Raw genomic sequence first — 13,252 nt, 5'->3', positions numbered from 1 at the left:
AAATGCATTTATAAACACAACTGGTGATATAAAACTGTCTAAAATATTGAACTGGAAGCAAGGAGGTTTTTATGTTTATTTTTATTTTGTTTTTCCTGTGGTGGACACTACCATCAGAAACACTATGGCATGGTGCACCAACTCATTTTGAAAGTGCAACAACTGAGGACACACCAACATTTGTTTGTCAGAATTGTGCAGTTTTATTCAGTCAGTCTTATTCATCACACCAGACAGTCATGGGCAGACCTTCACCTTTGTGGGTTTGACCCTTGCTTTGCCTCTTTTCCTGTTACATTGTGCTGATTACAATGCAGCCCCACTGCATTTATGTACTGCAGACACTGTGGTTACTAATAACAGAAATCCACCAAGTTTAACACTTTTTAGAAAATACTTTTTTTTTTCATGAAGACACTTTGCAAAGTTTTGTTAAGAGCTGAAGGCAGCATTCATTTTGACAGAGGTGGCTGCCTCATAATTCTCTATGCAGGAAAACTGTCCATCAAATTAAGCAGATATAAAAAAATAAAAAGAGCCAACCAAGATGCACCAAATTGGGCAAAGAAGCCAAGATTGATTCAAGGAATCCAGACCTTGACAGGGGTCCAGAAACATAATAATAATAATAATAATAATAATAATAATAATAATAATAATAATAATAATAATAAAACATCAGTCATGTATAATGCCAGGGATTGTAGACATTTTGGCCATCATGAGGTGTTTTCTGGCAGCCCAGAAGTTCTAGCCGTGCCCTACAGCTCACCTATTGCTGCCTTGCTGTGAGAGATTGACAGGTTCAGTCCTCCACCCTGCACTCTCACACTACCCTCTCTCACACACACACACAAACACACACACACACACACACACACACACACACACACACACACACACACACACTCAGGGTTGGTGTTCACTCTGTTAGAAGACAGCAGGATGTCATTAACTCTGTGAGAAGGGCCTTTAATGTAATTAACAGTGAGGAGACGAGGGGTGGCAACCGCGAGGTCGAGTAAATCATCTCCCACCCCCACACCCCTCCTCCGCAACAGTCATACACACAAACACACTCCCTCCTCCTTTAAAACCCTGTTGAGAAAGTGTGTCTTTAATTAAAAATCCCCCATTCGACACTCTCTCTCTCACACACACACACACACACACACTGCACACAAACACCACTCCTGGTTTCCAGTCAGAACATGCAGCCTTGATTAGTATTAATCCTTATCTCCAGAATGGACAGCTTCTCATTTGTGTTTTTTCCTCGGCTGGCTAATTTCATGAAGAGCATAATTACAGCATTTTCAATTTCGGTCCTCTGCAGAGTTATGAGGCTGACAGTCTATCTCTGCACTGCAGCTAAGAGGGTCGGTGTGTGTTTGTGTGTGTGTCCATGTATCCCAGAGTGCTTGTGGACGTGCAATTGTGTTTTTGTGACTAAAACGAGAGGGAGAATTAGCGGGTTATGCTGGTGACTAATACAAGAGATAATTCGACACCAAATCCAAATTGGAAGAGCGGCTGAAATCATGACAACTGTGTAAACCACAAAGTCGACAGCAACTCTTGTGCAAATAGACTTGATTTACTAATAATGGCAAGTGAAAATATTAAGAAAATGTGGGTGCAAACATTTTAGCGCCAGCAAACTGATGCCTGGTCCAGGATGTGTTCAGTACCAGTGATATCCAGTAATCTGATTTACTTGCTGTCTCTGCGGTGTGTGTTCCAACAGTAGGAGGATGAAAGGCATGTCAGCTCTGATTAGAGCTGCCCAACTGGCACAGTCTGAGTAAACGTGTGCGTGTGTATTCATGCCGGTGCTTTGGTCACTCTCCAGTAGGGAGATCGGTGCTGCCCTAAGGCGGTGGCCATGTTCCCATCCTTCTCAGCTCCTCCTTTCATCTCCCCTCATATCTCTCTCTTCTCCTTCCTCCTCTCAGCGCTGCGACTGTTTCCCGCCTGATATCTCCACTCCTACCTCTCGCTCAAACGCTCAGTAAACAGCTGCCGCGCATATCTATGCACTTATTTGGGAGAGAGCCTTTTTAGCTAAAGCAGCTTGTGTGTATATTTGGATGCAGGCTTCAGCGATGCTCTGTCAGCCTTGATAATAACTTGGGGGCCCCGAGGCGCTGTGGCCCCCGATACTTTGTCACAGTCCTCCAGCTCTGCAAACACAGGCCACCGTTGCCAGTAAAGCATCTCTGCCTTCACTGATAATGAGCTCTGTGTCCTCAAAGATAGTCGAGTGTGGACGGGTGCCAGATTCCCTTGAGGTGCTGTGCGCCACACGACTTCTGACACCAACAGGACAGCAGCTTTAGTCCTGAGCACACACTCCCGCTCACTAATAGACAGTCATTAATATTTAGACTTGATTAAATGAAAATGTAATGGTGCCCAAGGGGGAAAGTTAGTAATCACGGCAGCAGAGAATAAGGTAGAGGAAAGTAAAAGAGGGTGTCTAAAAAGTCAAATAACTATAAAAGTTGTATAGCGGGATTACTCAACTTGCTTTGCCAGAGGGGCATTTTCTGCAGAATCACAGAAAGTCAGGGGCCAGTTGCAGCAGCCCTGCAAGTGCAGGTAGGGGAGTTTCTAGGATTTGAAGACACCTGTCTCATGGGTCTGAGGGATGCTCAGGTGGGACTTTTTTTATAAACAAGCTCTATTTTGATGCTTTTTATGCACTTCAGCACCTTATTTACAGTAAAACGTACAACAAAAAAATTATTTCATTATGAATCATAAAATGGTTGGGAGGGCACCTAGTACCCTTTCACGGGCCAGATTTGGCCTCACAGGCCGTAAGTTGAGTATCACTGGTGTAAAGCATATAGCGATTAAAAAAAAGAAAGACATCCTACTTGGAAGATCATAAAAATGATTCATTTTTGCTAAACACTGATGATAAGCCAGCAAATAAACTAATAAAGTAATGCAGCACCCATATCCATTAGTTTGCATCCATTAGTTTTAAACCACCCTCCTTCAAGAAGACAGAGTTCCTTCTGACATAAATCTACCTCTTAAAAGCCTAATGTGACGCTGAGACACATATTTAGCTAACAGTTTAGCGCAGTAATTAGCGTTTGTGAGCTCTCTGCCTCTGCCAAGTGCCAGCCGCCCAACATCTGTTCCTCGGCTGCCGCCGGGGCCAGCGCTCCCTCCCTCATCCCCTCCCTCCTCCGCCAGCCATCTTTGCTTCTCTGCAGGTGGCAGAACACTTATCAGGTCTGGGGCAAACTGATAGGTGGATTTATTTAAAAAGGAAACAAAAAGCCACAGGTCTGTTGCCCCCCTCCAGAGCTATTTCAGTGTTCATTTGAGTCCCAAAAGAGGGAGGTCCCCCCCCCCTGTGGTCACCTTGACCCGTCTCCCCACTTCCCCATCAGCTACTATTAAATCACGAGGAGCATGCGGGGGGCCACCCGGCCTCGGCCGTGGGCGTGCGCCATCAGCATATCCTCAGCATATTCACCCTGATGGGAAGCCTCTGCACTTGCCTGTGTATATTGGATTTATTTCTCGCTCTGCCGGTGATGGATTTTCCATTTGCCTGTTTTGTACAGTGGTGCACCATTGAGAGAAGCAGCACATCAAGACTGTTGCATCTTCTGTCACTCCCCGTCGCACACCGTTTGCTCAGTGCCATTTTATGATTTTGCTCTCCTCTGCACGCCATGCTTCTCCATATTGTGGGGGCCCATTTAACTCTGATAAGTCATTCAGGCAATACATAGGGGGGAGACTTTATGCAGACAGTGTCGACACCTCCCTCTCTATTCTCTTATTCTCCTTTTTCTTCTCTTTCTTCTTTATTATTTTGCCTATAGCTCTTCTGGGGGCAAATATTTCAGAGCCCCTACCCCAATACAAAGGGAGGGTAAACGATGGCAGGGTGAGGTGTAGGGGATTATGACAGAAACAGGATGAAAGGGTGAGAGAAAGGGGGAAGGCTGGAGAAAATAAAGTTGCTCTTATCAAAACTTGCCAGGAGCAACGTGCACACAAAGCTGCTCCAGAATCCAATTTAGTCTTTGCTGTTAGTTTAAGTGATATCAGCGCAATTAGCTGTCACAGGTCAGAGTGTGAGCCGGACGCGTTAAGTGATTTCCCCAAAATCCCACTAGCGGAAGCGTGAGGGGACGTCAAGTCACCAAGAAGAAGAGGAAAAAAAAAAAATCTTCCCCTCGCCAACTCCACAAACGGGCCGCTTCTTCATACGGCCTGCTAATAAATGTCAGCCGCCTCTTGGCTCTTTTGTTTTGTTCTTGTCAGCCACTCACTCTGGATTTAAATGGATTTCCTTTCCTCTGTATCTCACAGCGAGGGTGACTTTGAGACGCTGTCATTTTATTCGAGGCCTCCTGTAACTCAATTGTGATGTTTGCTGTTTTTCTGGTAAACTACAGAGAATGTCTTGCTGGGGGGGCAAACAGCAGGGATGCCCTTGGTGTTTTTCACAAGAGCAATTAGACAGAGGGTGCAGTGCTGGGAATATGATCTATTTATAAACTTCCATGAGAGTTTCTGTTTCTGTCTGTATCATGGTTTGTTTTCAACATTGAATACGAAAATCTAAAATGGGAATAGCAATTACCCAACGGGGGAAAAACTCAGAGAAAGCCTTTTTATGCCAGCCCAGCTCTCCTGTAGCATTCACACACTTCTGAATGGACGCTGCTCTGCAGCTTCCCCCGAAGTAAGCAGAATTCAAGTGGTGATAGATGTTTGCAACTTTAAGTTGCTCGTGTAACCTCCAGGACTGCCTGGGAATTTGGTGAGAGAGAGTTTGCATTTGCTGTATCTTTATGCATTTATAATGTCAGAGTAACAAGAACAGACATTTTTGGCCGACGCCTTCCTCAGTGTGCAGGCTCAGCGACTGACACACTCCCTCTCCCACTTCGAAACTGTAGTACAACAACTCATAGGAAGGACCAAATCTGTCATACAAAATAAATCGATAAATGACTCGATAAATATTTGAAATAATAAAGAAAGAAATAATTATGCACAAAAAAGAGAAACAAATACATAAAATGTATTCATTCATTCGACAGTATATTTATTACTGGATTCATTTATTTTTGTATTTAATTATTTCCCAAGTCATTCTTATCTTTTCTTCAGATTTCATATTTCTCTGTTAATTCATTTCCCCATGCATTTATTTCTTTTTTAAAATCAGTTTCTGTATTTAATATGGTAATGAGGCGAGATATCTTCATGTGTCACTTAAACGCCTTTGGTTAATCAACACGAGTTCAAGGATCGATTGTACTTTTCTCGTGCCCCAATTATTTTTGATTATTGCAGATTTGGTCCACTGTAAACTTAAACAATGTCAGGAAAAAGGAACACACAGAACAAATTTCAAAGAAATCACATGGCTTTATATTGACTTAGGTGTACTGATAAAATCATAATTAATTCTGTTTTTAAAAATAATCTAAAAATAGAAACATTTGAAATAAATTTTATTTAAAAAATATTTAAATTAATAAAACAAATAAAGTGAAAATAAAAAAATATATGGAATAAAGAAAATAATATATCTACATTCAAAATAATGTTTTCTTTACTAAAAAAAAAGTCAAATAGACATTAAAAAATGTTCTCTCCTTTTTCTCCAACATCTCTGTGTCACTGTAATGGTTTTTAGAGACTTTATCTACTCTTGACACAAACATAATTTATTCTCCTGCAGTGCTGCACCTGATTGACCGTGATTAACACTGATATCACCCCTCCTCTCCTCTCTCTCTCTCTATCCTCTCCCTCCTTCCTGTCTTCCTGGTCCCTAGGGGAGATCTGTGCATTCAACATCCACGGGCTGGAGGCTCCGTTCGAGGCAGTGGTGCTGAACGGTACGTCTGGTGAGGGCCAGCTGAGGGCCCGCGGCCTGGTGGACTGCGAGCTGCAGAAGGAATACACCTTTATCATCCAGGCTCACGACTGCGGCTCTGGCCCCGAGGGCACGGAGGGCAAAAAGTCCCACAAGTGAGTAAGACAGACAGCAGCAGCAGTAACAGGGGCTTTTAAAGTCTGACAGAATACAGGTACATACAGAATACCTCACATATCCATTTCTAGGTAAAGATTGGTATTCCTCGGTTAGACGTTATGTTTTGTGTGATTTCAGCATAGACCTGGCGTGCTTGTACAAAATGACCAGAAAGGAGATACCTCCAAGGAAAAGGGAACAGGCAATTAAATGAACAAGATTTTTAAAATAAGTTTTAATCATTTTAATATTTTGTTTAAATGTAATTTAATAAATTAATAGAAAATGCTGTAATGCTAAATTATATAAAACAACATTTAACACCTGTATAATCCATTTAGACAACAGCTGACATACAATCAAATTATCAGCTATGCTAGAAATCAGTGATGGTTTAGAAAGTTTGACAGTTTGTTCTGTTACGAGAATGAGATGGCTCTTTATAAATGTAAATAGACATTCCTGAGCATGAAAAGCTGATGTGTGCGAGGGCAAATGAAAGCAGGGACAACTAAGGACAGAAAGAAAGTTAAGTGTTTGAGGCTAACGGCTAGTTCAAGCAGAGCACCAACAATCTGCAGCACAAACGTTTGTTGAAGATGTTTTCAGTCAAGGTCTATGAATGGTCTAATAAAAAAACTATCTGGAGGTGGTCCACTCAGTAATTCTAAACAAAAGGATATTTAGCAGCATTGCAAATTGTCCAAATTGATAATTATATGCAAATTCAAGACCTCACAGCGTCACCTCACCTCACAATTCAAGACCTTCATACATATAGTCCTTTATTTTGAAAGGCTTAGACACCTTCCAAATTCTTCTTCTTCTGCAAAGCACTTGAAGAAAAATAAAACTCTTGATAACAAGTTAAATATGACTCAAATAACACATTACGTTTCCAAACTCTTTCACCTCCTGCCATCCACTTGGCTGCATCTAATCCCAGATTGCTCTGAGAAACATCCACGCCAGCACAGATGCAGCACAACACCCACCTCCACCTCCACAAGCACCAGTAGACTACTTTAAAGAGGTCAACTGATAAAAACAATTTGTCACACTTTGTTGGCCCTCCTGAAAGCAGCTTCTGTCTGAAATTGCTCTCTGCTCAGACAACCACCTCTGTCCGCTGCGTGCTGCACATCTCCCCTCTGTGTCTTACCGCTCAACCCCCTCACCTCAACCAGCAATGGAGCCAAGTGCAGGAATCTATCATCTTGTCTAGCTTATAGATGCTCACACATACACAGTAAACCTGGAATTATAGCAGCAGGGTTTCTCGCCTCGGTGAAAGTTTTAAATCAGTAGAGCGTAACTTGTATTTACTATAACTTGTTTGCTTACTAGTATGTGTGTGTTTGTGTGCATGTGTGTGTGCGTGCGTGCGTGCGTGCGTGCAAGCTAAAAAGGAAGGGTGATGGATTTGCGCTCCTATTTCCATGCTGTTGATCTTGTTTTATATCCCTTTTAAGCACATGGGCATTCTGTTATGACATACTATTACTTTCTATCAACATAACTCGCCGCCCGCTGTGACACAGACCCACTTTGGCACATACAGACAGGCCGGCGCTGGAGGGGAAGTGAATTTGGGGACACATTAAATGGCCCGCTCTTTCACTGGCAACTTTCAAAGGATGAGACTGGCCTTTTGCCGCACCGTACTGCCCGCTCTCTATGATTTAGAGAGAAGCTAACAGGGAAGAGGAGGACGAATCTTTGCCTAAGGCTGCACTCAAATTACACATGACACGGCAACAGCAGAGAGGGAAGGCAGTCAAGAAAATTAGCAGCTAAAGAGGACAGGGGAGAGGATCAGGAGTGACATGGGATGAGTTTAAACTTCACCCTCTATCCTCTATTCCTCCCTTCTCTGCTTACCACTGGCTTCTGCCCTACTTCTTCTTCTTTTTTCTTCCTGGCTACAGCTCAGCTCGCTCCCACTGTCTGACTCCGTCCTTCTTTCTGTCAGTCCCTCTGTCTTTGTTACAGACTCCAATGTTTGAATATTTCATCAACGCTCACAAATGGATGCGCTCTCTGCCCTGGCTGTACAAATCTGTCTCTCAACTTGACAGAAATGCAGTTTTTTTGTTTCCCTGACACAAATGAAATGTTGTTTCCTCCTAAAAATGACATGTCAAGCTTTAAATGCATCACCCAGCAAAGCCAGTAAAAGTGTGATATTCTTCCACTCGTGGCGACTTTTCCGCAGCAACAGACGGCTTCATAAACACTGACGTTAATGACTGCCTTTGTTCTGAGTCAGAGCGCCGATATAACAGCACTTCCCAGTTCTGAATCACATCTCTTGGCTCTGCCCGATGAGATATATTCTTCTTGGCTGCCCGTGGAAGCTTTAGTCACTTGTCAGCAAAGTGCAAAGCTCAAATGAATTCACCTTAAACTCCTTGAGAGTGTTTCTGCTCAGGTCAGCTTTAAATGAAACACAAATTAATCTACAACACTGGAGGGCTGACCTCTGCCAATTGAACATTTTGTACTGAACTGTGAAGTGCACTTAGTCTTTGCCGTAAAGAGCCATAAATGTAATAAATGTTCATTTTGTGTCCGTATATTGATGTAACACAAAAGTGATTCATGAAAAATTTTAATTGGTGTCAAGTACTGAGGGTCTTTCTGTGAAAATTCATCTGGTTCGCGGCAAATGCGATTATCACAACCAAGTGTAAACTTAAAGAAAAAAAAACCTGATGGTGTGAACATGCTGTATTTTGCAGGTATAAAAAAGGCAGCAAGCATGTAGATTGGCTTATTATCATTTTATGGAATAACATTGTGCACAACACACTGTGAATCAGAGTTGAATAAGATGAATCATCCTTAAGCTACTTAAAGAAAGAAAAAAAGAAAAAAAAGTCAAGATTTATTTTTTTTAAAACTGTAAATATATATCTCGAGAACTATTGAAAGGATTGCTACTAAATTCTCCAAAGACATGAGCTTGACATGTCTTAACTATCAGATGAATTGACATGAAATTTTGTACATGCATTCATGTCCCTTTTGATTATAACCAAGATTATCATGAGCTGAACATTGTGTTAAATTAGCAAATGCTTAGTCACAAGCCAGGAAGGTGAACATTGTAAATATTTCACCTGCTTAACTTTAGCATGTTTATATTGCTAATGTGAGGATGTTAGTGTTACCGGCGCCAGACCTAGGGGAAATCTGGACCGGCAGCAAAGGTTACACAGGCAAGGGCGCACTGTGTAGCCCATAAAACAAAAGCCTGGACTGTGGATTAATAAGAGAGAGGACCAAAAGTTAGCGTCTTGCTCCAGCCAGTGCTCGTTTAATACTGAATAAACTGCATAAAACTCAGTTACATCTCAGTCATGTCAGCTGTCTGAAATATGTTGCTTTAAAGTTCATTTTTCACATTCACACTAAAATAAGTTACACAAAGAAAATCAATGTAAAAATCCAATTGACAATAAACCAGATAAACATAAGGTCTAAAGTAAATTATGTACACATGAATTCAAAACAATTTAAATTATATTTCACATAAATAAGAATTGGCTCAACTAAAACATGAAACTGTACAAAAATAATACTACTAAAAAAAACACACATTTACTTAAATACCCATACTCACTCATACTTTAACACATACAATACAATAACACTCATACAACACTGATATAATGGCTACAAAACCTTTGTGCAACATTTCCATAACATTGTCTTAGCCTTGCACTTAACTGTCTGACAATTTGGCGCGACGATGACCGTTAACGAGCGACCGGAAGTGAAACTAATTTGCATATGGCGACTCCCGAATTTACTCTCCGTGAACTGGCTTTAACTTATAAACAATGTTTGCAACACGTTTTCTTATGTTATCTCAAGCTAATGTCTGTAACTTACACTTAAATACTGTGGAAAACAGAAACTCACGCAGGTAATTAGACAAGATGGCGGCCACGGCCAGGACACAAACTGACAAAAACAACCCGTCTGTGCTCAAAATACATCTCAAAACCATATCAAAACTCTACCAAACATGTTTTAATGCACTGGCATTAGGCGTTAAGCAAAACTGATCATAGAAAAGCAAGTTTGAACAGACCTGTGGATTAATAAGAGAGAGGACCAAAAGTTAGCGTCTTGCTCCAGCCAGTGCTCGTTTAATACTGAGCTGCGCATGCGCAGAGCAAGAGTCTCCTAATGGAGCCACAGTGGCGTTACAGTGCCATCTACTGACATATTGCAGTATTGACGCAATGTCAAAACTGTATAAACCGAGTTAGATTAATTCACATATTCAACAAAAAAATTAGGGGGGTGTCTGTTTCAATAAAAAAATATACATGTAGCATTTTCAACCTACTACATTAGCATGCTGACATTATCATTTAGCTAAAAGTACAAAGTACAGAATCACAGAGCAGCCGGCATGGATGTAGACCCTTCGTCTTGATAAATATAACAATTGGATGACTGGTTTTAACAGATTTTGACGCACTTTCTATGATCCTAGACATTTAAAGTCTACTTCCTTGCTTTTGATAATGGAAGAGACAAATTAAAAAACTCAAACATCCATTTAGAAATTTCCCCACAATTTGTGCAGCATAATCCAAATCTCATTTATTTGGTAATGCTCCAAGCTGTTCAAGCTCCGAACTTGTCACATGGTGACGCTCGGTCAGTGCTGTCACCATTGGAGTATGACACCAGAAATCACCTTCGTGTCCACAAGCAACACACACGGATGCGTCAGGTGATATCGCAGACGGACAAAACCAGTTGTGTGCACCTGAAACATTGAAGGACAGTGTCAGGTAATAATGCTGCTGGTAACCACATAATATAAGGAGCACATGTGCACTTATAGGGCGGGTGGGGAGTTGGATGGGTCCCATAAACAATTAACTTTCGTAGTAGTCTGGAGCAGCTTCTCCATTGTGTGTGCGTGTGTGCGTGTGTGGTGTGTGTGTGTGTGTGTGTGTGTTCATGTGTTTTTTACACCTTAACATGTGCTTCTTTTGCCTAAACCTATCCATGTGTGACTTTTTCTGCCTGATCCCAACCACCTTGACAGCCCGGGCTTCACCGCTTCATCCTTCCACGTGTGCATTTGTTGATATTTTGGTCATGGGCTGCGTCATAACATCATGACGTCATCCCACCACTTACATTTGTTGATATCACCATCGTGGTATCCTGGAGCTGAACAGCTGACGCACAAGGATACCTAAAACGTCATAGGTTGACATGGAAGGTCACAGACCGTGTGCCACCATTTCACTAGTTTAGATTGAGAATGTGTTGCATGCTCAGTTATTTGCAAACACATGCATTTTTATATTTTAATATTCGAAATACATTAACATAAAAGAAGTAGACTTTGGCAAGGACGTGCGTCTGAACCGTTTGTGTATAACATTGATTGATCCAACGTACGCACATACCCAGGTGTACTACTCATCTGTGCATGAGACTGTTTATGAGGACAGGTCTGGTCAGGTTTTTAGCAAAAATGCATCCGATAAATGAGACATAGATTAAACTGCAGGAGTTAATAAAAAGAGGTTTTGATGTAGTTTTGCTGTTGTTTAAGGCAGCCCCTTGTATCTTCAATTCATCAAGACTTGAACTTTTGGGAAATCCTGGAAACATATGGCAAAAAATTAAGTGTAACCAATCACTTGAGAGAAATGTATCTGCCTGTATCGTACATCATTTTAGGTCCACACTGATGCGTAAGCGGACTTGTTGCTTTCATTGGTTGGATTGGTTAGGTTTAGGCGAGAGGAGTGGAACTGGTTAGGGTTAGGTTAAGGATTAAGGGTTAGGTTTAGGATTCAGAACATTGCATCCCCAGAGTCCTCATTGGATTGTTTATTTGTTTGTTTGATTTTTTTTTTTTTTTTTTTAGAATTGTAGAATTTTGTTTTAGTTTTTAGAGAAACTGCTTTTTTCATGTCATGATGACTAATCAGTTAACTTGAACTCGGTCAATGAGGCAGATTTCTAGGTCTGGACCCTGGCAAAATGTTTGCCATTTTATGAGAAGAATCCTCAAAACTCATCAGTGTAGCTAGACACTTGAGCACTGAGCCTTTGAAAGCCTTTGGGGTCGGGTACAGCTGAAAAACAACCATATAATCTCACTAATTAGCATCTGAAGACTAGAAGTTTCTCTGTACACTGTGTACCTTGCCATTCCCCACACACCTTGCTCTGCACAGGTTTCTCCTGCTGCTACGGGGTAATTAGGCATAAGGGACATCTCACTGCTTTGCAAATCATGTCATATGCATAATCCTCACCAATCTCCTAACTACAACATGTGTATCTGACACCGGCCCAATGTGCCGGGACACTTTTGGGGGTGTAATGCATTCATAACAGGGTTAAGTGTCCTTAAGATTGTATGTTTTTAAATGTCTGTGTTCTAGAGAAAACATGTAGATGTAATTGAGACACACGGATGTTATATCGTGTCCAATAGCCGCACATTCACACACACATGCTCTGCGCTTGGCAACGCAGTCGTTATTAAAGTCATCATTAGGGAATCTTAGAGGTCTGTATGTCCTAGCCTCGCTGCAGTTTGGAGAGGCTAATTATCTTACTGAACAGCAAGCTGAAGGACAGCCATGCATGCACGCACACGTACACACACACACACACACGCACATATCCTAAATGCTGAGTCAAATTCACACTGATATACCTACATTTACATATAAATAAGACAAATACGGTAGCTGGGGATAGATAGGCTGATTTTGCATAACACACAAACACTCTAATACACATACACAACCACCTAAAAACACACTCAACACACTCAACATTAACAAAAAAAAGTCACTTTCTTACAAGTGAATAAGTGGGCCAAAAGCTGGGCCTTGTTAGCATAAGCTGTCATGATAAATTTCTGCCGTGAGAAGACCAGGGGACTCCACATAGATAGTGCAGCCCTGTCAATGTGTCTGAGCTTTATTCTACCAAGAATCTTAACTTCACGCTTGTCACACTTGATGCTAATATGAGTGAAACCTCATTCTGTCAAAACCTGTTAGTTGACGTGATTATTATTCCTGGCAAGGAAGAAAGAAAAAAAAAACTAGTGTAGGAATATGTTGTTTATCTTCAGCTAACATAATGTAATAAGAAAGTATAGTCTCTGTGTTTCAATTATGAATATGCACTGCCAGGAACTGCACCATCTGTGCTTGTCTGCTT

General features: G+C 41.4%; 1 protein-coding gene across 1 annotated transcript in view; it reads left to right on the top strand.

Moving 5' to 3' along the window:
* The window catches only part of LOC121943375 (calsyntenin-2-like), a 303,089-nt gene that overhangs the window by 156,450 nt on the left and 133,387 nt on the right, over window positions 1-13,252 (top strand). Inside the window, exon 3 of the mRNA XM_088078593.1 lies at window positions 5,826-6,021. Within this exon, the coding sequence (XP_087934719.1) occupies window positions 5,826-6,021 (196 nt within the window). The remainder of the gene's footprint in view (window positions 1-5,825; window positions 6,022-13,252) is intronic.

Source organism: Plectropomus leopardus, chromosome 6, assembly GCF_026936395.1.
Source record: "Plectropomus leopardus strain MGB_pleo_1.0 chromosome 6, ASM2693639v1, whole genome shotgun sequence".
Taxonomy (NCBI): Eukaryota; Metazoa; Chordata; class Actinopteri; order Perciformes; family Serranidae; genus Plectropomus; species Plectropomus leopardus.
This window is presented reverse-complemented; position numbering and strand designations above follow the sequence as displayed.